General features: G+C 46.1%; 2 protein-coding genes across 2 annotated transcripts in view; one reads left to right on the top strand and one right to left on the bottom strand.

The window, feature by feature from the left end:
* The window catches only part of PANK2 (pantothenate kinase 2), a 47,065-nt gene extending 39,521 nt beyond the window's left edge, over positions 1–7,544 (top strand). The window contains 3 exon segments of the mRNA XM_011943285.1: positions 271–394; positions 2,316–2,441; positions 6,984–7,544. Coding sequence (XP_011798675.1) covers positions 271–394; positions 2,316–2,441; positions 6,984–7,034 — 301 coding nt within the window. The 3' untranslated portion in view covers positions 7,035–7,544.
* A 3,440-nt stretch (positions 7,545–10,984) lies between these two features.
* RNF24 (ring finger protein 24) overlaps positions 10,985–23,671 on the bottom strand; it is a 93,257-nt gene continuing 80,570 nt past the window's right edge. The window contains exons 5-7 of the mRNA XM_011943284.1: positions 18,611–18,690; positions 13,431–17,809; positions 10,985–12,171 (exon numbers count right to left, since the gene is read on the bottom strand). Coding sequence (XP_011798674.1) covers positions 17,671–17,809; positions 18,611–18,690 — 219 coding nt within the window. The 3' untranslated portion in view covers positions 10,985–12,171; positions 13,431–17,670. The remainder of the gene's footprint in view (positions 12,172–13,430; positions 17,810–18,610; positions 18,691–23,671) is intronic.

Here is a 23,671-nt window from a genome sequence, read left to right as displayed (position 1 = left end):
TCTAACTGAATGTATGAATATCTGGTATCAAAGCTAGACTTCAGTAGAAACCGCAGGGAAAGCTGTCTGCTCATTTAGAATGTTTGAGGGCTCTATTTGAAGCTGCATTTCTCTTTGAGCAGATGCTCCATTATTGCAAAATAAAAAGTTTGAAGATTTCAACAGTGTTGCCCTAAAAGCTAATTTTATTTCAATACAGTAACATTCAAGTTCTGTTGGGCTTTGTTGCTTTTGGTTTAGCAATGGGAATTTTTTTTCCCCCCATCACAGCTTTGGAAACATGATGAGCAAGGAGAAGCGAGAGGCCGTTAGTAAAGAGGACCTTGCCAGAGCGACTTTGATCACCATCACCAACAACATTGGCTCAATAGCAAGAATGTGTGCCCTTAATGAAGTAAGGGGACATGGGTTTCTTTAATTGCTTTAAGGAAAACCTGAACTTAAGTGGGCCCCACCATATGTCTGTCTTCTCAGAACAGTGCCAAAATGTAGTCATTTGGGGTGGGGTTTGTTTTAGCACGAAGTTAAAACTCTTCAAATACAGATTAATCATCAGCTTTTTTTTTTTTAACTGAAGATAAACATTGCTACTTGTCTAGAGGTAAAATGACATATTTTGAGGACAAAGTAGAGGAAGAGTAGAAGGTAGCCAGTGTTCCAGATATTGGGGACTGTTGGGGGTGATGATGGATAACGATGCTGAATGTAGACTCCACACTCACCGCTGAGCTCTAGAGGCCCTAGGGAGGAATCCAGAGGAAGTCACTGAAGCTGGGAGAAGACTGAGCAGGCCGAGGAGTGCCTTCCTTGGCTCCCCCACCTCAGCAGAGCTGTGTCTTTGTGCTTTCAGCTTCTTTACAGTGCTGCCTTGTAGCATTCAGGTCAAGCAGCATTGTACAGGGCTATGAAAGAACCAAGAATGGGCTGCCCTTGGGGAAAGAGGATCTAGGATCCAGTTGGTGCAGCTTATGGCTTGTCCCTGTGTGTACAGTTGTTAAATTATTCTTTTATTTTTAAAAAGTTATCCTTTAAATAGATGATACAGGCATGTAGCTTAAAAGGAAACCTCAAAAGGCACAAAGGATTTGTCTCATTTTAAGTGAAAAAATACTGTATCAACATCAAGTAATTAAACATTTCTTTGTTTGAATATCGTAACTTCTTTTTTTCTTTATTGTATGTTCCCTTTCCTGTGCTTACGTATTTTCAGAAATTTTAGTTGGTGTGCATACCACAATTTGTATTTTGTACTTAAATATTACACATTTCATGGCTGTATATTTATTTGATCAAGTTATTTTATATCAAACAACATAGAGCTTGGCGTTCGGTTGCTTGCTGATAACTTGGCGGTAAGCATTTTTTTTTTTTTTTGAGACGGAGTCTCGCTCTGTCGCCCAGGCTGGAGTGCAGTGGCCAGATCTCAGCTCACTGCAAGCTCCGCCTCCCGGGTTTACGCCATTCTCCTGCCTCAGCCTCCTGAGTAGCTGGGACTACAGGCACCTGCCACCTCGCCCGGCTAGTTTTTTGTATTTTTTAGTAGAGACGGGGTTTCACCGTGTTAGCCAGGATGGTCTCGATCTCCTGACCTCGTGATCCGCCCGTCTCGGCCTCCCAAAGTGCTGGGATTACAGGCTTGAGCCACCGCATTTTTAAGCATGAAGTTATTCTTTGGTTGAATTTTATTCTTGATATGGGGCTTACTTAGGAGTGAGATTTCTGGTCTACAGAAATGATCATGCTCATGAATTTTGACATTTATCGTCATGATGCTTTGCACAAGGGCTGCACCAATTTAGATCATCTTTAGCAGTGAATGAGTGGATTAATTTTACTACAACTTACTGACATTGGTGGTGGAATTTCAGTTGCTTTTTTTTGCTAGCTTAATAGGTCTAAAATTTTACTTTGATAACTAGTGGTTTGATTTTTTGCCTGTGTGTTATATTGCTTGTATACTTGGCCTGTTTGTGTCACTGTCCTTCTTTTGGATTGGGGTCATACTGGTTTTTGTTTGTTTTTTAACTTCTCTGTATAAAACATTGTATTCAAAACTAGTTATTGCTGATCATATTTAATACAAATGTTTTTCCTAATCTGTTTTCCTCTCCTGTGACATTATCTAGCATGCTTTGCAGTGGGTCCAGAGTTGTCTGGGGATCAGATTTAAGTAGCCCTAGACCAACTGGACTAAATTTGATCAGCAGTCAAATTGTTGCTAAGAGCTATGCACATGGTGCTCTATTTGGGGTAGCTTTTATGAGAAAAAATAGGAATTAAGATGACAACTAATTGCCTTTTTTTGGTGTGCTCAGAACATTAACCAGGTGGTATTTGTTGGAAATTTCTTGAGAATTAATACGATCGCCATGCGGCTTTTGGCATATGCTTTGGATTATTGGTCCAAGGGGCAGTTGAAAGCACTTTTTTCGGAACACGAGGTAAGCTGACTTGTTCCTTGTGATATATTATGTACACAGAGGGCTTGTGGGTCACACTGTCGTGGAACTTGAGGTAGAGGGTGGAGGTGAGATGGGCTGCAGTGTTTCTTTTGTTTTTTGTTTTTTCGAGATGGAGTCTCGCTCTGTCACCCAGACTGGAGTGCAGTGGTGCAGTCTCGGGGCTCACTGCATGCAGCCTCCGCCTCCTGGGTTCAAGCAATCCTCTCGCCTCAGTCTCTTAAGTAGCTGGGAGTACAAGCGTTTGCCACCACACCCTGCTAATTTTTGTACTTTTAGTTGGCCAAGCTGGACTGATCTCAAACTCCTGACCTTAAGTGATCTGCCCTCCTTGGCCTCCCAAAGTTGCAGGATTACAGGTGTGAGCCCCTGTGCCCACCTTTTTTGGTAGTTTAACTTTGTAACATTTGAAAGCTGTTTCTTCCCTGATGCTAATGCCAGGTAGATTTTGGGTTAATTTAATTGTAAGCTTAAGGAATTTTAGAGAAAAACCCTTGATGAACATTCCCCTGTATTTCTGATGCCATAATTTTATCTGAACTGTTCTTTATATTTTTTCTATTGCACTGACTGTGCCATTACTCTGGGTTCTGGTTTTTTTCATTTTTTTCAATGCCAGTTTTTATACGTTGTAATTCTTGTGCCAGTTATTTAAGATGCATGTTGTAAAAATGAATAGATCAGTAAACCTCTCAGACTAGAACCACACTATCATAAGAACTTAGTAGACAGGCTGGAAATGATGAAATGGAAAAGAATCAGATTGCTCAACCTCATAGCCTGTCTTGGAAAGCACTCTTACTTTTCCTGTTGGGGAAAAGAAGCAGAGGTGTGGAAAGAGGATAGGGTTCGTTCTTCCCTTCTTGGTTGTGGGGCAGTTGAACTATTATTTCAACTGTTCTTGGATTTTAGATATTGTTATGATGAACATTTTTCAGAATTGTATTGCATATTTAGTTAAACAGTCTATATCAATTAAAGGAAATCAAAGTCCAGATAGTAGCACAGATTTGAAGTGCTAGATTACTTTTTCTCTTTAAATTGCTTTAGTTCATAGTTGAAGTCCAAAGTACACAAATCCCCTTATCAAAAAGCTTAAAATTGAAGTCATCTAACTTAGTTTTAAAATTCTAACATTACTGTATTTGTAAACCAGCACTGAATTGCCATTAAGTTTCTTACAGTTCATAGTGTTTCTGTATACATTTTTTTTGTGATCTCAGACTTATTTTATTTTGCTTTATATTAGAATTTTTAAAACTCGAATGTTAGTTTTAACATTTTTCTGCTTTATTTCCGCCTCTTGTTTAACCTTTTCCTAGGTAGAACATGGAGATTAGTTTTTTAAGTTAACCTTAAAAAAAAAAAAAAAAAACACAAAAAACAGGCTGGGTGCGGTGGCTCACATCTGTAATCCCAGCATTTTGGGAGGCTGAGATGGGCAGATCACACCTGAGGTCAGGAGTTTGAGACCAGCCTGGCCAACATGGCAAAACCCCATCTCTACAAAAAATACAAAAATTAGCCGGGTGCAATGGTGGGTGCCTGTAATCCCAGCTACTCGGGAGGCTGAGACAGGAGAATCTCTTGAACTTGGGAGGCGGAGGTTGCAGTGGGTTGAGATCACACCACTGTACTACAGCCTGGGCAACAGAATGAGACTCTGTCTCAAAAACCAAAACCAAAACAACAAAACAGACAAAAACACCAAACAGGCCAGGCGCAGTGGCTCACGCCTGTAATCCCAGCACTTTGAGAGGCTGAGGTGGGCGGATCACCAGGTCAGGAGTTTGAGACCAGCCTGACCAACATGGAGAAGCCCTGTCACTACAAAAAATACAAAAATTAGGCCGGGTGTGGTGGCTCAAGCCTGTAATCCCAGCACTTTGGGAGGCTGAGGCGGGCGGATCACGAGGTCAGGAGATCGAGACCATCCTGGCTAACCCGGTGAAACCCCGTCTCTCCTAAAAAATACAAAAAACTAGCCGGGCAAGATGGTGGGCGCCTGTAGTCCCAGCTACTCAGGAGGCTGAGGCAGGAGAATGGTGTAAACCCGGGAGGCGGAGCTTGCAGTGAGCTGAGATTCGGCCACTGCACTCCAGCCCGGGCGACAGAGCGAGACTCCGTCTCAAAAAAAAAAATAAAAACACACACACACACACACACAAATTAGCAGGGCGTGGTGGCACATGCCTGTAATCTCAGCTACTTGAGAGGCTGAGGCGGGAGAATCGCTTGAACCCGGGAGGCAGAGGTTGCGGTGAGCCGAGACGCGCTACTGCACTCCAGCCTGGGCAAAAAGAGCGAAACTCCATCTCAAAACAAAAAACAAAACACCAAACCGATATCGTCATATCATAATAGTTATAAGCCCTTTGTGAAATTCTTGGTTGCATTTTGTCCTTATTGCTTGCCGACTTTGTTTTTCCCACTGGTTAGCTTTGCTGGTCCATTTGTCCCTGTGTTTTCCATTTGCATTCAGGCCTTTGACTCTTTTGTTGATCTCAGTACTTGTGGAACTTTGATTACTTTAGCCTCTCTGAGCCTTGAAATATTTTCTTGCCCTCACATTGAAGTCACTTTAACTTTTCTTGTGAAAGCTTCCTATAGATTCTCTCAAGCCTTTCCTCTTTTCTTCCTTTACTCTCATCTTAGCACGTTGTAGTTTATAACCACCTGTTTCTGTCTTGATAGTAGCATCCCAGTCGTCAGTGGACCCCTCTCTCTCTATATTTATATGTATGTGTATATACAATGGTTGACTTTATCTTCTGTATTTTATTATAAAATAAAAGGTACAGAAAGCTACCTAAAACAAACTATAGTGAACTATTAAGACAATACCCTTGCCTCTGTATTTCCGTTGTGCTTTGTCCTGTAGGTGCTGGCCGCCTCACATCACAGATTGGTGTGGCTGCCTTTATTTTATTTATACACACCAAAACCAAAGATGGTCAATATGCCTTTCTTTTATTTGTTTTTGTTTTTTGAGATGGGGTCTCACTCTGTCAGCCAGGCTGGAGTACAGTGGCACAGTCTTGGCTCACTTTAACTTCTGCCTCCTGGGTTCAAGTGATTCTCTTGTCTAAGCCTCCTGAGTAGCTGGGACTACAGGCACATGCCACAGCACCTGGCTAATTTTTGTATTTTTAGTAGAGACACAGGGTTTGCCATATTGGCCAGGCTGGTGTTGAACTCCAGACCTCAAGTGATCCACCTGCCTTGGTCTCCCGAAGTGCTGGGTTACAGCTGTGAGCCACTGCGCCCGGCCAATATGCCTTTCTTTTAAATTGCCAACTAGGGTGTGACAAGAAAGGCTTTGGCCTCTTTTGTTTGATCACGTTTCTTGAAGAAGCTTTTCGTGAAAGATAGAGTGGTAGTTATTTATGATGTTTCAGAGACTTGTTTAGTTTTTTAAAAATCCATACACAAGTCTTTCAGGATCTTCTCATTCCTTTTTTGGTTATTTATTTTAAAAAGTAGTCTGCTACCTTACCTTACGGGGTGGAGACCCTGATGGATTCTGCATCGTTTTAGAATTTACCTCTGGTTCTTGCTACCATTCTCTTTTCTGTCATTATGGGGTTTGCCTCGTTTTCTCTAGTGTGCTATTCCTGTGTTTTGGTTTTGAGTTCTTGGTTGCATGTGACCAGACTGCCTGCTCCTGGAGACAGCACAGTGCTTGTCCTCTCTCAGCTGCTGCTTCTGTGTCTCAGGAGGGCTGAGGGCTGCCCTCCCTCAGGAACCTCCGTGCTTTCTCAGGGTCTGCTCTTTGTTCTGTGCCTCTCCACGTTGCCTCTGGGTGGTGGTGTTCCTTCCTGTGCTGCCTGCTTCTGGGTCAGTGATCCAGGTGTCTGGTTACCACCTGGGCACAGCTGCTTGGCTGCTGTGGGCACCTCAGCTTCTCCTGTCCTGTACGGAACTCACCCACCGGCCTTGCTCTCCACGTCTCTTAATCCTGTGTCCCCATTTTCGGGGATGCTGCCCCCCTCCTGCTGTCCTGTCCTCTGTTAGGGGTGAATCTTGAATCCATCTTCTCTCTCACTCTCCCTCCCTCCCTCAGCCCAGTCGGGCTCTCACTCTCTGTGACCCACCCCCCAACTTCACCTACTTCATTGCACTTCGCGTCCCACCTCGCCTTCATTCCTCAGTTGTCTGGAAATGCTCCAGGCCTCTGCTGCTTCTCACCTCTTTCCCCAGAAATACAGTCAGTTTCTGTCTCTTACCAGAGGTAACTGAGCTGCTGCTAGCCTCATAGCTCCTATCGGCCCCTCTGTGGGTTGGTTTTGCTCTTATCACAGTGGTCTGAAGTGCTTGGATAGTCTAGGACATACAGCCCCCTCCCCAGACAGGGACTCCTTAGGGCATCTGTGCTCCCAGGCTGGCCTTGGCCCTTCTGAGGTGCTCAGGAAATGGGTATGCTGTGTGAAGGGCAGTGTTGGCTTTAACACTAGTCATCACGTGTAAGGTGATCTGAATAAGTCTAAGGAAAACTGCACTTATTTTTGGTGTATTTTCTTTCAGGGTTATTTTGGAGCTGTTGGAGCACTCCTTGAGCTGTTGAAGATCCCCTGATCGTTACCTGGGGAGGGGTTCCTGAAACCTTCCACCATGGGATCTGTGTGGACTTCCATTTCTTTAAGAGACTTACTCAATTTCATGACTGTGCACTACCTGAAACAAAGTGAGAAAGGATGTGTGTATTTTTCTAAGTCATCAAGATAAATCCTTAAGAATTCAGTCTAAACTAGCAACCAGGAAGGAAAGATATATTAAAAACAACAAGAAAGTGGCCTGTGTCCAAGCAGTGTGAGGATTTGCTGTATATAAGTTGCCTGCTTTGTATTTTTGAAATCTCTGCATCACTCACTGGAGATGCTTCAGAAGAGAGCTGCTCTGTGTTCAGTTGACTGTGGTTTTGTGTCCTGTTTGAACTTGCTGAATGTAAGACAGGCTACGATTTGTTAAAATCTAATCACAATTTGTCAGTGTGGTCTTGGCAATCATCTGTGCATTACTCTGGTTTGCATTAAGCCTGTGTGTGAACTTAACTGTAAAACATGTTTTATTTCAAGGTTCTGCAAACTTAATTGGGCAGGTTAATTGTGTACCTGAAACTTAACAAGCAGTTTTTGGAAGGGCAGTTCCACGTTACTTCACACTAAATCCTGGGAATGAATGTCTGGAAAGACAAGACTTCTTTTCTTGGCAGAATTTCCTTGGGTAGTGGGAGGACTGTTCTGATGAAAGTGGGAACACTAGCAGAAGCAGCACAGTCTGGAAGACTAATATGAGTCAGAAGGGCCACTAGAATCAACACCTCCTCAGGGGATCAGGGAGAATCTGATTTTTCTTTCAGGCTAAGTAGAAAAGGAAGAACTGAGGTGTCTGTCAACTCATGGGGAGTTGGGGGTCCTTCAAGGCACTGTGGCACTGGGAGGTGAGGCCCAGAAGACTGCCTGAGTGCCAGGCTGCAGTTGCTCTTGGTAGGGGCTGAAGCTTTTCTTTCTGCTGTGCAGAATAATTTCAAAAGCCTTTCTCAAGGAGAGAATGTACCTTTCATATCTGAGGCCTTAAGTGGTGCCCATATTGCTGTTGAAGGCAAGGATGGGCCTGTACAAAGCAGCCTTGGACCAGGAAGGAAAACCCCAAGGCTCTGCAGCCTCCCCGCAGTTTAAGGCTGCAGTCAGGGAGGGATGGGCAGGGTGCCAGCCAGCCGCATGGGGGCAGCAGAGGCACCTGCACTCCAGCTGGGGCTAGGGGAACTGATGTGTGGGCTGTTCCACTAGGCATGGCCACCTCTGCACTTGGGCCCTGGCACTTAGGAAATATGGGTGCTGCTGCATTGGGACCTTGGGTGCAGAGCAGGATGGCTGCTGCATGGAGGATAATTTTGTCCCCTGGACAGTGATTGGTGTCCTCCCTGCTGCTGCTCTTTGCAGGCTCCTGGCCTATAACTACCTCTGATGCCCTAATCCTGAGTTCCTCTGCCCTCCTCTGCTCCCAGCAGCGCTCTTGGTGGTCTCACCCTCCTCCAGTACCCAGCCACCAAAGATGGCACCACCATCCTCCTGTTTGTACCACAGGGTGCTGCTCCCTGGGCCAGTTTCTGTGAACTTGCTCACTTCCCATGGAGACCCAGGCCAGGGCCTGCCCCTCTGCGGCCCCTGTGCTGTGGTCCTGCTGCCTCTGCTGTGCTGTGTGTTCAGGAGGTTGTCCATTGCTCGGCATGGGGCATCATGCAGCCCTTGCTGTTCCCACAATTTTAACAGAGAAGGAAACTGAAACCCAGATGAGTAAGCCTGCCCAAGGCCACTCAACTGGAAAAGAGCAGAGCTGGACTCAAGCCCAGGACTGTCTCTGGTGCCTGAGTTGGGATGATGCTGTTGATGTCCCCTTCTGCCTCGCTTTGAGCTTCCTCCTCCATGGGCCCTCCCCATCCTCTAGAGCAACCAGTCCATTTCCTCATGTTCCACCTTGTGCTCAGCACACCCTGTCACTCCACAGCAGGTTTTTTTGTTTTTTGAGATGGAGTCTCGCTCTGTCACCCAGGCTGGAGTGCAGTGGTGCGATCTCAGCTCACTGCAACCTCTGCCTTACTCCTGCCTCAGCCTCCCCAGTAGCTGAGACTACAGGCATGCACCACTGTGCCCGGCTGATTTTTGTATTTTTAGTAGAGATAGGGTTTCACCATGTTGGCCAGGCTGACCTCGAACTCCAGACCTCAGGTGATCCGCCTGCCTTGACCTCCCAAAGTGCTGGGAATACAGGTGTGAGCCCGTGCCCGGCCCACAGCAGGATTCTTGGTAGGCCATCAGTGAATCCCATGCCACTGAATCTGGCATTCATTTCACAGCCGTGTCTCAGTTCTCAGCACGGCCCTCTTGCCTGTCCTGCCACCCAGGCTACTGATGTTCTGGCTCATTCTCTGCTGACAGTTAGCTGTGGCTGTCCTCAGCCGCAGTCCTGGGTCTCCCCAAGCAGTCATCAGCAGCACCTTGACTGATTTCCAGGGAACACTTCAGGCGCCCCTTGCCTCTGAGCTCCAGCCCCAAGGCACTGCCTTCTCTCTACATTTGTAGATCTCTATGCAGCATTGTCCATATCCTCGTCCCAGCTTACTGTTGTCTCACCATCTCCAGGTTGTGAGGTGCCCGTAAACTCTGCTGTTACCATTGCCACTTGCCTGTTTTCTCTCAGCAGCTGTCCCTTTCAGTCTGCCCTCCACTAGTGGCCGTGAAGGGGGCTGTGATCATGGTCCAGGTGAGAAAGGAAGGCCTGAACTAAGATGGGAGAAGTGGATGGCCAGAATGGAAAGATGCTTAGAGGGCTGGTGTTGGGAAGTAGTGACTGGATACAGGGGAGGGAGGGGAGATACCAAGAGGGCACCTGGGCTCATTTGTGGACTACCTGATTTTGAGACTCCAGATAAGCACTGGGTATTTGGATTGGAGATACAGAGCTGAGAATGATCTGCATGTAGGTGGATAAAGCAAGGGGATTTCATGAGTTCTAAGGTAGGGTGAGAAAAATAATGGCGAGTTGAGCAGTGAACGAAGAAGCTGCAAAGAAAATGACTGCTCAGGGAGAGACCGGCCAGGGGCCTGTGGCTCAGGGGACTGAGGGAAGAGGAGCTCTCTGGGCATCTGAATTGAGGTTGCCCACATTTGTTTGCAAGATTCTGGCTGGCCTTGATGGAAGCCAGGAAGCCACAGGGCAGAAGCTGACTTGGAGAGGTCCTAGTGAGGGGTGGTGAGAGCAGCAACAGCCACAGGAAGGCTTCAGATGAAGAGTTTTTTTCTCCTGACACTAATTTCCAGGCCTGGGCTATAGCTAGGAGCTTGGGGTGGGGGCAGTTCTTCATGGTGGTGTGGCCTGTGGAGGAAACAGACTCAGTTATGCTACTTCGGCCAGGTGCGATGGCTCACGCCTGTAATCCCAGTACTTTGGGAGGCCAAGGCGGGTGGATCACCTGAGGTCAGGAGTTCAAGACCAGCCTGGCCAACATGGCGAAACCCCATCTCAACTAAAAATACAAAAATTAGCCGGGAATGGTGGTGCGTGCCTGTAATCCCAGGTACTCAAGAGGCTGAGGCAGAGAATTGCTCGAATCCGGGAGGTGGAGATTGCTCCACTGCACTCCAGCCCGGGTGACAGCAAGACTGTCTCAAAAAAAAGAAAAAAAAATATTTCAGGTCACCCTGGTGCTGGTGTTCACGTGGAAGACGGCTTATCTGTAGCTGTTTGCAGAGCTCAGGGAGGCCAGGGGGCTTCAGCCTCCACTGTACTCTGCATTCCAGGATTCTCTCTTCTCTGGCTGTGGTGGCCTGGCACTCTCTTCACCACTGACCCCAGCCCCGCTTGCACACCATGCCATAGGTGGGGACAGGAGCTTCCATCACAATCCCTCAGTACTAGTTACCAGCTCTGATAGAATCACTCACCGTGAGTTTCCAAGTCTTGCTGAAGGTGCTTAAGTGGCACATGGATGTTCCCCCTGTTCAAAGGCATACGCACAACACAAGTATTTTTCAGAATTTGTTTTTATTTACACGTTTGAGTCAATTACATGCATGTTTTATTTTTTAAAGAGTGATTAGCAAAATGCATTAAAATTTTAAAATAGCAATTAAATATACAAAAATATAGCTTACAAAAAACTGCGAATGTTTAAAAATATTCTGCTGCAGAATTTTTAGTGTACAAACACGTCTATGAAACCTGAGGCTCAGCATTTCATAAACCTTTTTTTGAGGGAGTTACACAATACCTAGTGAGGAAACCCGAGGGCCAAACTACAAGACGAAAGTGCCCCCTTTCCTGGCAATGATGTCAAAAGACCAAGAGGCGACAGTTACCAGCAACACTCTAGGAAGACCAGCTGTCACCAGAAGGGACTTCCTAACACTTGCCACACCTGCTCTCCCAACTCCCCTGCCCTAGTGGGGGCCTGGGAGGGAAGGGCAGATGGAGAGGAACGATGTGCAGTGGGCCTGAGACGCAGATCCACCAGGCTTGGGGCTGGCACAGGGAGCTGAGAAGAGCTCCCTCAAAGCACAAACAGGTCCGCTGATACTGGTGGGGCCCTTACAGTCACAGAAGTAGGGACTGGATGGTAAGCCAAAGGTGCTGACGCTTGGTCAAAAAGGAGTACAGCTTTGCATCTTCTAACAATTTGGGCTCTATAGCTGAACTGGCAAAGTCAGGTTTATTGAGCAAGCCCCTCTTCTTCTGATATCCCCACTCAAATGGAAGCACATTCCACAGCACATGGGGATCCCTTACTAATCTTTACTAAAGAACCATGACCCAGCATTTTCCAGTTATCAACTGGATATTTAGGCATGAATCTGGACACGTCCCTCTCCTTAAGAAATCTGTAACAGCTGCAGGAAAAGGCCAAGGGTTAGAGATTCTACAAGTGCCAGAAGGGTGGCGGTGATAAGAATTTTTTCAGAAGTTTTGGGTTAGGGCACCAGTTGCAGTTTTAATCCAGAGAGGATCTGAGCTGCTGCTGTAGGGGGCAAGTACACCAGGGAGGTGGGTGTGGACAGAGGCACTGGGCAGCTGCTGGGAAGCGAGGCACAAGTCTGTGCCTCTACCACCAGGGCTGCCTGGAGGAAGCAGCTCTTTTCATCAGCGGGGACAAAAGTGAACTTAAACTAAAAGAATTACTGGCCGGGCGCGGTGGCTCACGCCTGTAACCCCAGCACTTTGGGAGGCCAAGACGGGCAGATCACGAGGTCAGGAGATCAAAACCATCCTGGCTAACAGGGTGAAACCCCATCTCTACTAAAAAGGTCGGACGTGTTGGCGGGCGCCTGTAGTCCCAGCTACTTGGGAGGCTGAGGCAGGAGAATGGCGTGAACCGGGAGGCGGAGCTTGTAGTGAGCTGAGATCGTGCCACTGCACTCCAGCCTGGGCGACAGAGCGAGACTTCGTCTCCAGAAAAAAAAAAAAAAAAAAAGTTGGTGGGGTAATTTCTGTTGTCAAATGGAAAACAAGGGATAAGGGGAAAATTCTGTAGGAAGCTTTTTTTTTTTTTTATAGCTAGTTTCAAAAAAAAGCTCTGTCGCCCAGGCTGGAGTGCAGTGGTGTGATCTCGGCTCACTGCAACCTCTGCCTCCCGGGTTCAAGGAATTCTCCTGTCTCAGCCTCCGGAGTGGCTGGGATTACAGGCACACGTCACCATGCTGGGCAAATTTTTGTATTTTTAGTAGAGAGGAGGTTTCACCATATTGTCCAGGCTGGTCTTGAACTCCTAATCTCAGATGATCTGCCTGCCTCGGCCTCCCAAAGTGCTGGGATGTTGGGATTACAGACATGAGCCACCGTGCCTGACCAGAAGCATTTTCTTTTCAAAGTGTGTGCATAGAGTTGGGAGGCCGGCCTGGGCAACGTAGTGAGTTGAGACCTGTTTCTACAAAAAATACGAAAATTAGCCAGGGTGTACACCTGTAGACCCAGCTACAGACTGAGGCGGGAGGGTCACTTGAACCCAGGAAGTTGAGGCTGCAGTGAGCTACAGTGGTGCCACCGCACTCCAGCCTGGGTGACAACAAGACCCTGTCTCAACAACAAAAAGCTGGGAGGGAAAGGGAGCAGCTTCATGAACTGACACTGGACATTCAGGCATATCCACAGGTAAACATGAGACTCACTGTGCACTTGCTCAGTAGATGTCTGCCCCACAAAACAGAAGCCTTCAGTTGGTGCTGCTCAGACTCCTGCATCAAAGACACAAGAGTTTGCCTAAGAGACCACAACAGTTGTAGCCACACATCACCACTGGACCTCACTTGGAACTGGCCAAGGTCGGGGAGGGACCAGCAGCTGTCCAGGCACCTGCAGAGGCTGCTCAGAGCTGGGAGAGGCCTGTGCCACTGCTATCAGCTACAGAGCCTGATCTTGAGCACCCTGTCACAGAAAGTCAATCAGAAAAATCTGGTTGTGCTCTTGGATTAGCTGGGCATTTGGGGTAAGGGAGGGACTGCAGATTCTGATTTGTATAGAAAACGAAATTTCAGTATGTTGCAATAAAATGAAAGTATGTCTTATTCAACAGGAATGTGATTGCAAAAACATCCCCCAATTCTGGGTTCACATTTTGTATTCTGATTTCTGGGATGGCTCTTCCCACATTAGTAGGAATGTTCCTTGAATACACTTGTCTGGTATCACATGAGTAGAAAAGGAGAAAAATTATATACACACACATATACACATGTGTACATGCACAAATGATCTCTGGAAGGATACCCAAGGAACAAACTAAGACTAAGTACTCATGGAGTGAGGAGCTGAGCTTGCTGGGCATCAGGAACTCAAGAAAGGCTTTTAACTACTTTATGATTTGTGAACCACGTGAATGGACTACCTATTCAAAACATTAAGAAAGGAATACTCAGCACTGAACCACCAAGTCAGAGTTCACTGTGGGCAAAGGCAGACATGACCAAGGAAGAAAGGGGCCAGGTGAACCTGGGCCGCAGGGAAAGCGCCTACAGCTCAGGAGGCTTTTTGGCTGAGGTTCTATTCCTATCACGACAGCAGAGGAGCCCATGTGACCCAGATAATGTTATGTGGCATCAGCAGCCCCCATGACACCAGGCCTGCTGCCCACCAGGCTCTGGGCACCAGCTAACCCTCACAAGAGGTGCCGGGGTGTTATTACAATACCTGGGTGGTAGATGAGGAAAAAGAGACTCAGAGGCTAACCTGCAGAAAGGCCTGAGGCTAGTGAGTGGCAAGAGGCAATTCCATCACTCTCAGCACTCTGCCTAGAGCTCTGGGGATACCGCCCAGGAAGGATTTCATAATTCCCAAAAAGCCTCTCAGAAAAATAATTCCTACTTGTTCAAAGTAGCTTAGAGCAGGATCAGGCCACGGAGATGACATGATTTTGAAGTGGGGTTGTGAAAAGGACAAGGTCCGAGGCTATTCCGCTGATGGATCCAAGGGGCTTGGCACTGGGGAAAAGGATCTTCTTGTCAAGAACAGGGTATCCGGCAATGGTGGGAGGTCCCCTGTATCCCTCAGCTCAGACCTTCCCAGAGGTCACCTGCCCCTATTTGGCCATTTCTGTCCTGCCTTCCCTGGCTAGGCAAGCACAGGCTCCAAGGACCTTATCTGCCAGGGACAGGCCTAACCAAATCACAAGTGGCAAAGAAAAGCAGATGTCAACTTCCTAGTGTCTGATACCGACCCAACCAGGAATCAAGTCAGGCTGGTTTTGTTCCCTGTTTCTGAAGCCAGCTGAATTCAAATGTCTCCCTAGCAACTACTAATGATTCAGCCACCCATGGAGTCCAGTTAGGGCTGAGTTATGCTCCACTAACCCACAGCAGACCAGCAACATTCTATCTTTGAGCTGCTTAAGAAACACACAAAGGATACCAGCCAGTGGTCCAAGAGCAGACCAGAATCCCCATGCATCTACACAGTAACAAGTCCCAGCAACTCCTGAAGATAGATGCGGAAAGGGTGACTTTACCATGGGGTTCAAGTGTTTAGCCAAGAGAGTATAAAGGGGTCCCTAACTCATTCTTTAAAAAAAAAAGGATTGTCTTTCAAACAAAAAGCCCTGCGATTTTAATCAGAATTAAAGGAGGATGTAAATTAAAAGGCCTTCTATTTGCATGTACAGCAATGCAGATGCACAGGCCCGCCCTGGTGGAAGACCCAGATGCAGGGAGCAAATATTCAGGTTGTGTTGCTAAGAGTCGCAGGAACTACTGTTAGTGATACTAGGCTTGCTGCAGGAGGATGTCACGCTGAGAAAGGGAGATGACTACGAGCAGAAAAAGTACTCTCACTGTTCCAGCTTCCAGCCCAGTCCTAGCAGAATGAATGCATTTTAAAATCACTCCACATTCACATGTGCTGAGAAGGTTGTTAGTGGTCCCTCATCCGGGCAAAGCAGACCCAAGACGGTGCCGAGTGCAGAGTGCAGACATTCTCGTGCTTTCCTCTCACGGCTGGAACTATCTGGGCTTTGCGCCCTGGTCCAGTGCTACGTGTCAACCCCCTCAACATGCCTGTGGCTCTGACAGGGGGATGAATTAACTTGCCTCTGTTCAAATACACGGACTTGGTGAGGCTGTCTTTTGTTAGTACTCATGCACAGGGACAGAAAAAGGCTGCAACTGAAAGACTAGAATCCTGCAAAAGCTGTGAGCAGCAATAATTTGCAGTACTGATCATAGGAAATTCCTCCTTTGAGGGAAAAAAAAATTCTCTTTCCTATTAGAGCCCCATATCAGAGAAGTGACATCTGTCCCAAGGCCATTCCATGGAAAATGGTGGCTGCTGGTAATTAGTGAGGCTAGTCCAGAAGCAAGCCTCCTTCTGACATTGGTCACTGAAAACAGCTCACTATAAACAGGGTGTTTTGCAGCATTCAATTCTATCGTGCTACAAATAGAGAATGCAAAAAGACGGTGAAAGTAGGAGTGCATACATAGTTCTTTTCATGGGTGCCAGACAGGCTAAGGCTTTCATATAAAAATATTCCCCACTTTCCTTGTCCTGTTTGGGAAGCAGTCCAGTTGGCATACCACGAATAGGTCACACATAGGAAATGGCCTATTTTGACCAACTGGATTTGTAATTTTCCAAACTGGATTCTGTCCAGCACTTTTCTAGACTAATGGAAATTTTCCTCATCTGACCCCAGCCATCTGAGCCAAGGACAGGTTCCCTCTCCTAAGACGACACAGGTTGGATTCCAGAAAAAAATCCTGGAGTCATGCCAAGAGCAGAGTAGCAAAGCTCCCTCCATCCATTCTCCATGTCACGCAGAATGTATTCCTAATGAAAAACTTCCCCCACTCACATCTATGGGATGGAGTGGAGCAAAGCAGTTGACGAGGAATTGAGGCAGGCGCTCCTAAGATGGAGGGAGGCGGAGAGCAGGGCTGTGGAAAAGAATTTTCCATCTGACCTGCTGCTTTCCATAGCTGATTTATACAATATTCACAAATCCTAATGGACTCTGAGTCATTTCTAGAAAAGTTGGACAGAAAGAGCTAAAGAGCAGCATGCGTTTCTCTCCTATAAAGACACTTTCACTTCCGCAAGTCCAAATACTGAGGCACACACCAACGGTGGACAGCCCTGCAGGAGCTTCCTGAAATTATTTACAATTCCAAATGGATCACCAGCTTCAGAATTACACAGGGACCTTATTTGGGATAAAGAAAGTGAATGACAAGCATTTTTTTTTTTTTTCTGAAGTAGAAAAAGAGGGCAAGAGACGGAAGAGATGGAAGGAGGAGTGGGAGGCCAAGGGGTCAGCATCCCCTTCATCCAGCTTGGCCAGTAGTATGGGCCATTCTCAAAAAGCCACTGCTCTTTGGAGCCACTCGAGGGGTTCACAGTGGCTCCCTCCTGAGGCAGTGGCAGTGAGCCCATAGCAGCTACACTAGAACCACAGTGCACATGTGGGGATGTGGGCAGCCTCCTGGATCACTCAGGGACAGTGTGGACTCAGGGCCCACCCGCTGCTGGGGCTCTGGATGGGCCTCACTGGTGCATAGGAGAGGGAAATGTAAGAGGAAATGGCTTCTGACTAGGCCTTTCCAAGCGCATCTAATGTTTTCAGCTTAGATGATTTGATAGCAGGTGTTGTAATCCTGAGGGGAAAATGGGTAGTGAGGGACACTGCTACTCAAAGCCCTTGGGTTCCAAGATGGCCTTATCAAAGGAATATAACATGAGCCTTGTCGGCACTGCCTCACCGACCACTGGCGGCTGGTTGTGCTGGTTTTACTTGGCTCAAGGGCTGCTGGAAGGGTTTGCTGCTACAAAGGCCTGCGTGGCCTATATAGAAACCCATCCATCCGCAGGTGGGGGTGTGGCTTTAAAGACCTGCTCTTAGTTCCCTTCTTTAACCTCCTGCTTGACATGGAGATGAGACTCCAGGAGAGAGAGTGTAATGGAGTTAGTAAGAGACCCTCATGAAGTTTCTTGAGGCAAACCCGCAGGCTCATCCACTCCTCTTCTCTTGGCAGGGGGTAGTGTCAAAGTGCTTTGGTTGTCACAAGACCCAGACACCTAGGTTCCCAGCTTGGCTGGCCCAAGAGTTCTTCATGAGGCAAAAGAAGTGGCAGCTGGTGTCCTAGGTAGAGAGCAGCCAATACAGACACCGCTTGTGTTCCTCCTGGCTCCACACGGACGTCGTGTCCAGCAACAGTCTGATCCTTGTGGTAAGCTATACAATGTTCTCTGCCCCAGGAAGGGGCCCCTGAGGGGGTCCACGGTCCTGCTTACTATGCAACTGGGCCAGCTGTAGAACTGGCATGTTGCACAAGGGACATACTTTACGAACCTCCAGCCACTTAATAAGGCACCTGCAGAAGGAGACACCACAGGGGGAAGACATCAGTCCTATGCTCATGGCACGGCTGTTTTGCTGAACATCTCCGTATCTGTCACCTGGACAATGTCTACTGTATGGTCCAAGGAGCTCCCCTACTAGGTGGTGAATGGATGTCACCCCCTGGAAAGAGGGAAGAGAAAGAGGGAAGGAGAGGGGAGAGGCCAAGGGGTCAGCAATCGCCTCCTCCTTCTAGAGCCTCCCATCTTCCACGTGTGAAGCCACAGATAGTATGTGATACCCTCAGTTGCCCATGACTCCTTACAAGAACAAAGTACACTGAAGAGGGACGTAAGAAGTAGGAAAATAAAATTTTCTAACAAATACAAAACAAAAAGTTATAAGAGAATGAGAAATATTAGTATGTCTGCAGGAAGTGGGAGGAGAGGGCCCCACACTACCATTTATATCCAGACTTCATTTATTTTGATTTTAAGTAACTGTGGTTTTGATTTAAATAAGTTTTTAGGAGATGGAGGCTCTCACTGGAAAGTTCCAGCTAAATAGCTGTTTATTGCTTGGGCTCCAACTGTAGACGCATTTGGCTCTCTGCCCATGATCCTGACGTGGTGGTCACGTTCCACCACTCTGCTGTCTCTTAATGTCACACACACACACACACACACACTCCACCTGCAGGGTGCTGTCAGCTTTCTGCATTACAGACCAATCATGAAGCCATCAAGCTTGTCTGGCACTGCCCTAAAACCCAGAAGAAATTGGTCGATATGCCTCAAACTCGGGTCCCATTAAATAATTCCATACCAATACTCACTTTCTGTGGAAGGCGTGCTTACATGGGCAAATCCCCAACTCATCTCGAGGCTTGAAGTCTTCTAGGCACACTGCACAGAGCTGAAAGACAAATGCACAAATGAAGCCAAGTGTCTGTACAAAGTACAGGTACAAAGTAGAGTGCAGGCTCCTGAGGCTCAACCATTTGAAGGGACTCATGAGACTCTTATATTAAAAAAAAAAAAAAAGAATAAATGAATGAAAAGAAACAGGCCCAAATAGATGAGTCTCCTGCTCTTCCTGTCCCACATCTTCAAGGAGGTGTGCAGATGGGAGAAGACAAAAGCAAGAGACAGCTGCTTTTACTTCAGTGCATCAGAAGTGTGGGACTGAGGGAGGGTTACTCTCACATCTGCCAGCTTAACATGCTGTCCCTTTCCTGGTATGCCAAAGGACTGACGCTCCCCGGGTTCTCCACCTTGTTGGCAGCACAGCCTGGCTCCCAAGCACTCACTGAAAGGGACTGCTGAAGGCCTGGCAATCTTTTCTCCTGTTTTTGTGGTACAGCTTGCAGTAACACGCTATTTATAGTTCCTGGGGCCTCCCACTTTGGCACTGTCCTTCTGTCAGTGTCTTTGTCATATAAAAAGTTACTGAACACTCAGTTAACTCTTGAACATGTGCAGATGGGACCAGGACTGCTCTCAGGCGATGATTAGTCTCCACGGCTTGGAGAGAGGCCTTGGCCTTCGTACCCAGGGGCTGGGTTCCAACACTGTTTCCTGGGCATTCACCAGGGCCTGTGGATACCACGTGTCGCCACACTGACCCATTTTACAGACGAGTAAACAGAAGCTCAGGAAAATAATGTTGCTTGAGGCCATTTAGTTGGAGAGTGGCCAGGCCTGGCTGGGGACCCAGGTCTGTTGCACTGATGTGCTACTGTGGTTGAACTCCTGCCCAGTGGTTGAACTCCTTCCTCCCCACTTGCTTCCCTGTCCATTCCCAAGGATCCCAGTTCAGGCCATCACCATTTCTAGCCTGGACTGTTGATGGCTTTGCTGTCACTAGTTTCTTAACCTATAACACGTAACGCAGTCTTCTTAGGTTATATAACATAATCTAGGCAGGACATGTGGCTCTTGGTGCCCAGTGAACAGTGCCATGTTGGTTTTTAAACATCCTTGCTGAGGGAGCTTTCAGGGCCTTGTGTGTACGACAGACAGGATCTTCACAGGAGGAGGAGAATGGATAACTGTGCTCTGTTGGACGCAGCATCCCTACCAAGATGGCAGGGGAGCAGGGAGGACAGCAGGATAGGTGGCTGGCCTTGGCTCACCTCTGCCCTCAACATTCCTCACAGAGCTCTGCTTCTTCATTTGTACAATAAGGACATGACCTGCCCCACCCCACACAGGGCCGTCATCAGCTCAGCTTGGAGGGCAGGGCTAAGGACACAGTAAGGCGGTCTACCAATGCCAGTTGTTTTTATTGATGTCTACATTTTATAATGGAAGTACTGTTTTCAAGCCCATTTTTGTTTTCTGAAGGGAGGTTGAGAATAAGTTGTGCTTTGGTAAAGGTAAGAATCCAGCAGTTTCAGCCTAGTGGTATCTTTTTGGGCCTCAGCTTCCCACCTGTAAAGAGGGAATGATGCTCCCATTTCCTAGACTGTGTGATTGGCCCTCTGGCCTTCAACAGCCAGTTTTCCTCTCAGCTCCACCTTCCAAAACAGGGTCAGGACTGTCCTCTGGAGATTTAGCACTGATCCTATTGACGCACAGGTTGGATGAGTTGCTTATTTTTATTCACTTATTTTTCCAGGACCCAAAATTAGATTAGTAGCCTTTCCAAAATGGAGTTTGTTTCTTTTTTTTTTTTTTTTTCCTTTTGGAAATGGAGTCTTGCTCTGTTGCCAGGCTGGAGTGCAGTGGTGCGATCTCAGCTCACTGCAACCTCCGCCTCCTGAGTTCAAGTGATTCTCCTGCCTCAGACTCCCGAGTAGCTGGGACTACAGGCGTACGCCAACCATACACAGCTGTATTTTTAGTAGAGACGGGGTTTCACCATGTTGGCCAGGATGGTCTCGATCTCTTGACCTTGTGATCTGCCTGCCTCAGCCTCCCAAAGTGCTGGGATTACAGTCATGAGCCACCGTGCCTGGCCCAAAAATGGAGTTACTATTAATGGTATAATGTACTATTATGTTCTGATAAACAAATCGTAAAACTATAGCCACCTGAGAAAAAACAAGATAAACTCCGACACGTTAAATGCTAAAGGTGACCAAAGTCAATGGCAATCACAAAAAAAGAAAAGCCTCAGATGACTTCCTAGAAGTTCCGAGAGCCAAACTCATTTTACAACTCTCCTTTACAGATCATATTTTGCAAATAAACTTTCATTTCCAGTATTCAATGAGATTGTTTCTCCAGTGTGACTTCCCATCACCATTAAAAAATTGAGATACAATTAATGTACTATAATATTCACTCCTTTAAGTAATAGTACAATTCAGCAGGTTTTAGGTGTAGATTTGTGCAGCCATCTTTACAATCTAATTCCAGAACATTTGCATCAAATGCCACCCCCACCCCCAAAAAAAGCCCATATTCATAGGCAGTCACTCCCCATTCTCCCCTTTCTCCAATCTCTGGCAACCAACCACTAATCTACTTTCTTTATTGATGGATTTGTCTACTCTGGACATTTCATATAAATGGAAACATACAATATGTAATCTTTCGTGTCTGGCTTCTTTCCCTTAGCATAATGTCTTCAAGGTTCATCTGCATTGTCACATATATCAGTACTTCATGCATTTTTGTGGCTGAATAATATTCCATTGTATGTATATAACGCATTTGGTTTACCCATTTATCTGTTGATTGCCACTTGGGTTGTTTCTACCTTTTGGCTATTGTGGACAATGCTGCTATGAACACTGGTGTACAAGTATCTGGTTGAGTCCTTGTTTACATTCTTTTGGGTATGTGTCAAGAAGTAGAATTGCTGCGTCATATGGTAACTCTATGTTTACCTTTTTGAGGAGCTACAAAACTGATTTCCAAAGTGGCTGTACCATTTTACATCCCTATCAGCAGTACGTGTGGGTTGTAATTTCTCCATATCATCACCAATACTTATTCTTGTCTTTTTTACTATAGTTATCTTAATGGGTGTAAATGGGTCATTTTCTTAATGACTAATGATGCCGTGCTTATTGACCACCACATATCTTCGATGGAGAAATGCCTATTAAGTCCTTTGTCAATTTATTAGTTGGCTTATTTTTCTTTTTATTATCAAGTGGTAAGAGTTCTTTATATATTTTAGACTGAACTCCCTTATCAGAGAGCCAACTAATTTTGACAAAGGTGCAAAAAGCATTTCAATGGCAGAAAGAAAGCCTTTTCAACAAATGATGTTAGAGCATTGCACATTCATAGACATTAAAAACACACGCAACCTAAGCAGAAACACAACCTAAGCACAACCAAAGCACAACCTAAGCAAAGCAATCAAAGGAAAAAATGGATAAACTGGACTTGATCAAATTAAAAAACTTTCTTTCTGCAAAGGACCCGTTAGGATGAAAAGACTGGGAGAAAATATTTGCAGACCTTTTTATTTTGCAGGCTTATTACTGAGTTCTAAGAGTTCTTTATACATTTTAAACACCAGACCCTTATCAGATATAAGACTTGTGAATAGTTTCTCCCTGTGGGTTGCCTTCACTTTCAGGATAATGTCTTTTGAAGCACAAAAGTTTTTAATTTTTTTTTTTTTTTTTTGGAGACAGTCTTGCTCTGTCACCCAGGCTGGAGTGCAGTGGTGCCATCATAGCTCACTGCAGCCTCTATCTCCTGATCTCAAGCAATCCTCCAGCTCCTCAAGCCTCAACCTCCCAAATAGCTGGGACTACAGGCACACACCACCACACCCAGCTAATTTTTTTTTTTTTTAAGTAGAGACAAGGTCACCTCACTATGTTGCCCAGGCTGGTCTCGAACTCCTGCACTCAAGCAATCTTCTCGTCTTGGCCTCCCAACATGTTGGGATTACAGGAGTGAGCCATGGATGGCCTGATGAAGTTTAACTATTTTTTCTTAGCTTGCTTGTGCTTTAGATGTCATAGCTAAGAACCACTGCCCAATCCACGGCTATGAAGATTTATACATCTATGTTTATTTCTCCTTTTTGTTTTTTAGAGGCAGAGTCTTGCTATGTTGCCCAGGCTGGTCTCAAATTCCTGGACTCAAGGGAGCTTCCCCCTCAGCCTCCCAAGGAGCTGGGATTACAGGCATGTGCCATGGCACCGGGCTCACCTATGTTTATGTCTGAGTGTTTTATAATATTAGCTGATACATTTAGTTCTTTAACTTTTGAGCAATCTTTGTATATAGTATAAGGTAGATGTCTAAATTTATTCTTTTGCACGTAGATATCCAGTTGTCCCAGCACCACTGAATTGTCTTGGCACCCTTGTTGAAAATCAACTGACCATAAATGTTTGAATTTATTTTTGGACTTGCAGTTCTATTCCACTGATCTATATAGCTGTCAGTATACCTATGTCATGCTGTATTAAATACTGTAGCTTTGTATAGTAAGTTTTAAAATTGGGAGGCGTGAGTTCTCTAACTCTGTTCTTCTTTTTCAAGGTTCTTTTGGCTATTCTGGATCTTTTACATTTCCATGTGAATTTTAGAATTCATATGCTTGTCAATTTGTGCTTAAAAAGGGCAGATGGGATTTTGAAAAAGATGATTTGGCAAATACTTTGGATACTACTGCCAGCTTACCAATATTAAGTTTTCTAACCAATGAACATGGGATGTCATCCCATTTATTTAGGTTTTATTATCTTTTCAATGTTTTATAGTTTTCAGCATATAAATCTGGGCTTCTGTTGTTAAATTTATTCCTAGGTATCTTATTATTTTTGATGCTATTACAAATGAAATTTTTTTTTTTTTTTTTGAGATGGAGATTTGCTCGTTGCCCATGCTGGAGTGCAATGGTGTGATCCCAGCTCACCACAACCTCTGCCTCCTGGATTCAAGCGATTCTCCTGCCTCAGCCTCCTGAGTAGCTGGGA

The sequence above is a fragment of the Colobus angolensis genome, unplaced genomic scaffold (assembly GCF_000951035.1).
Source record: "Colobus angolensis palliatus isolate OR3802 unplaced genomic scaffold, Cang.pa_1.0 Scaffold219, whole genome shotgun sequence".
Taxonomy (NCBI): domain Eukaryota; kingdom Metazoa; phylum Chordata; class Mammalia; order Primates; family Cercopithecidae; genus Colobus; species Colobus angolensis.
The sequence above is the reverse complement of the archived record's forward strand: the minus strand, read 5'-3'. Positions and strand labels throughout refer to the sequence as shown.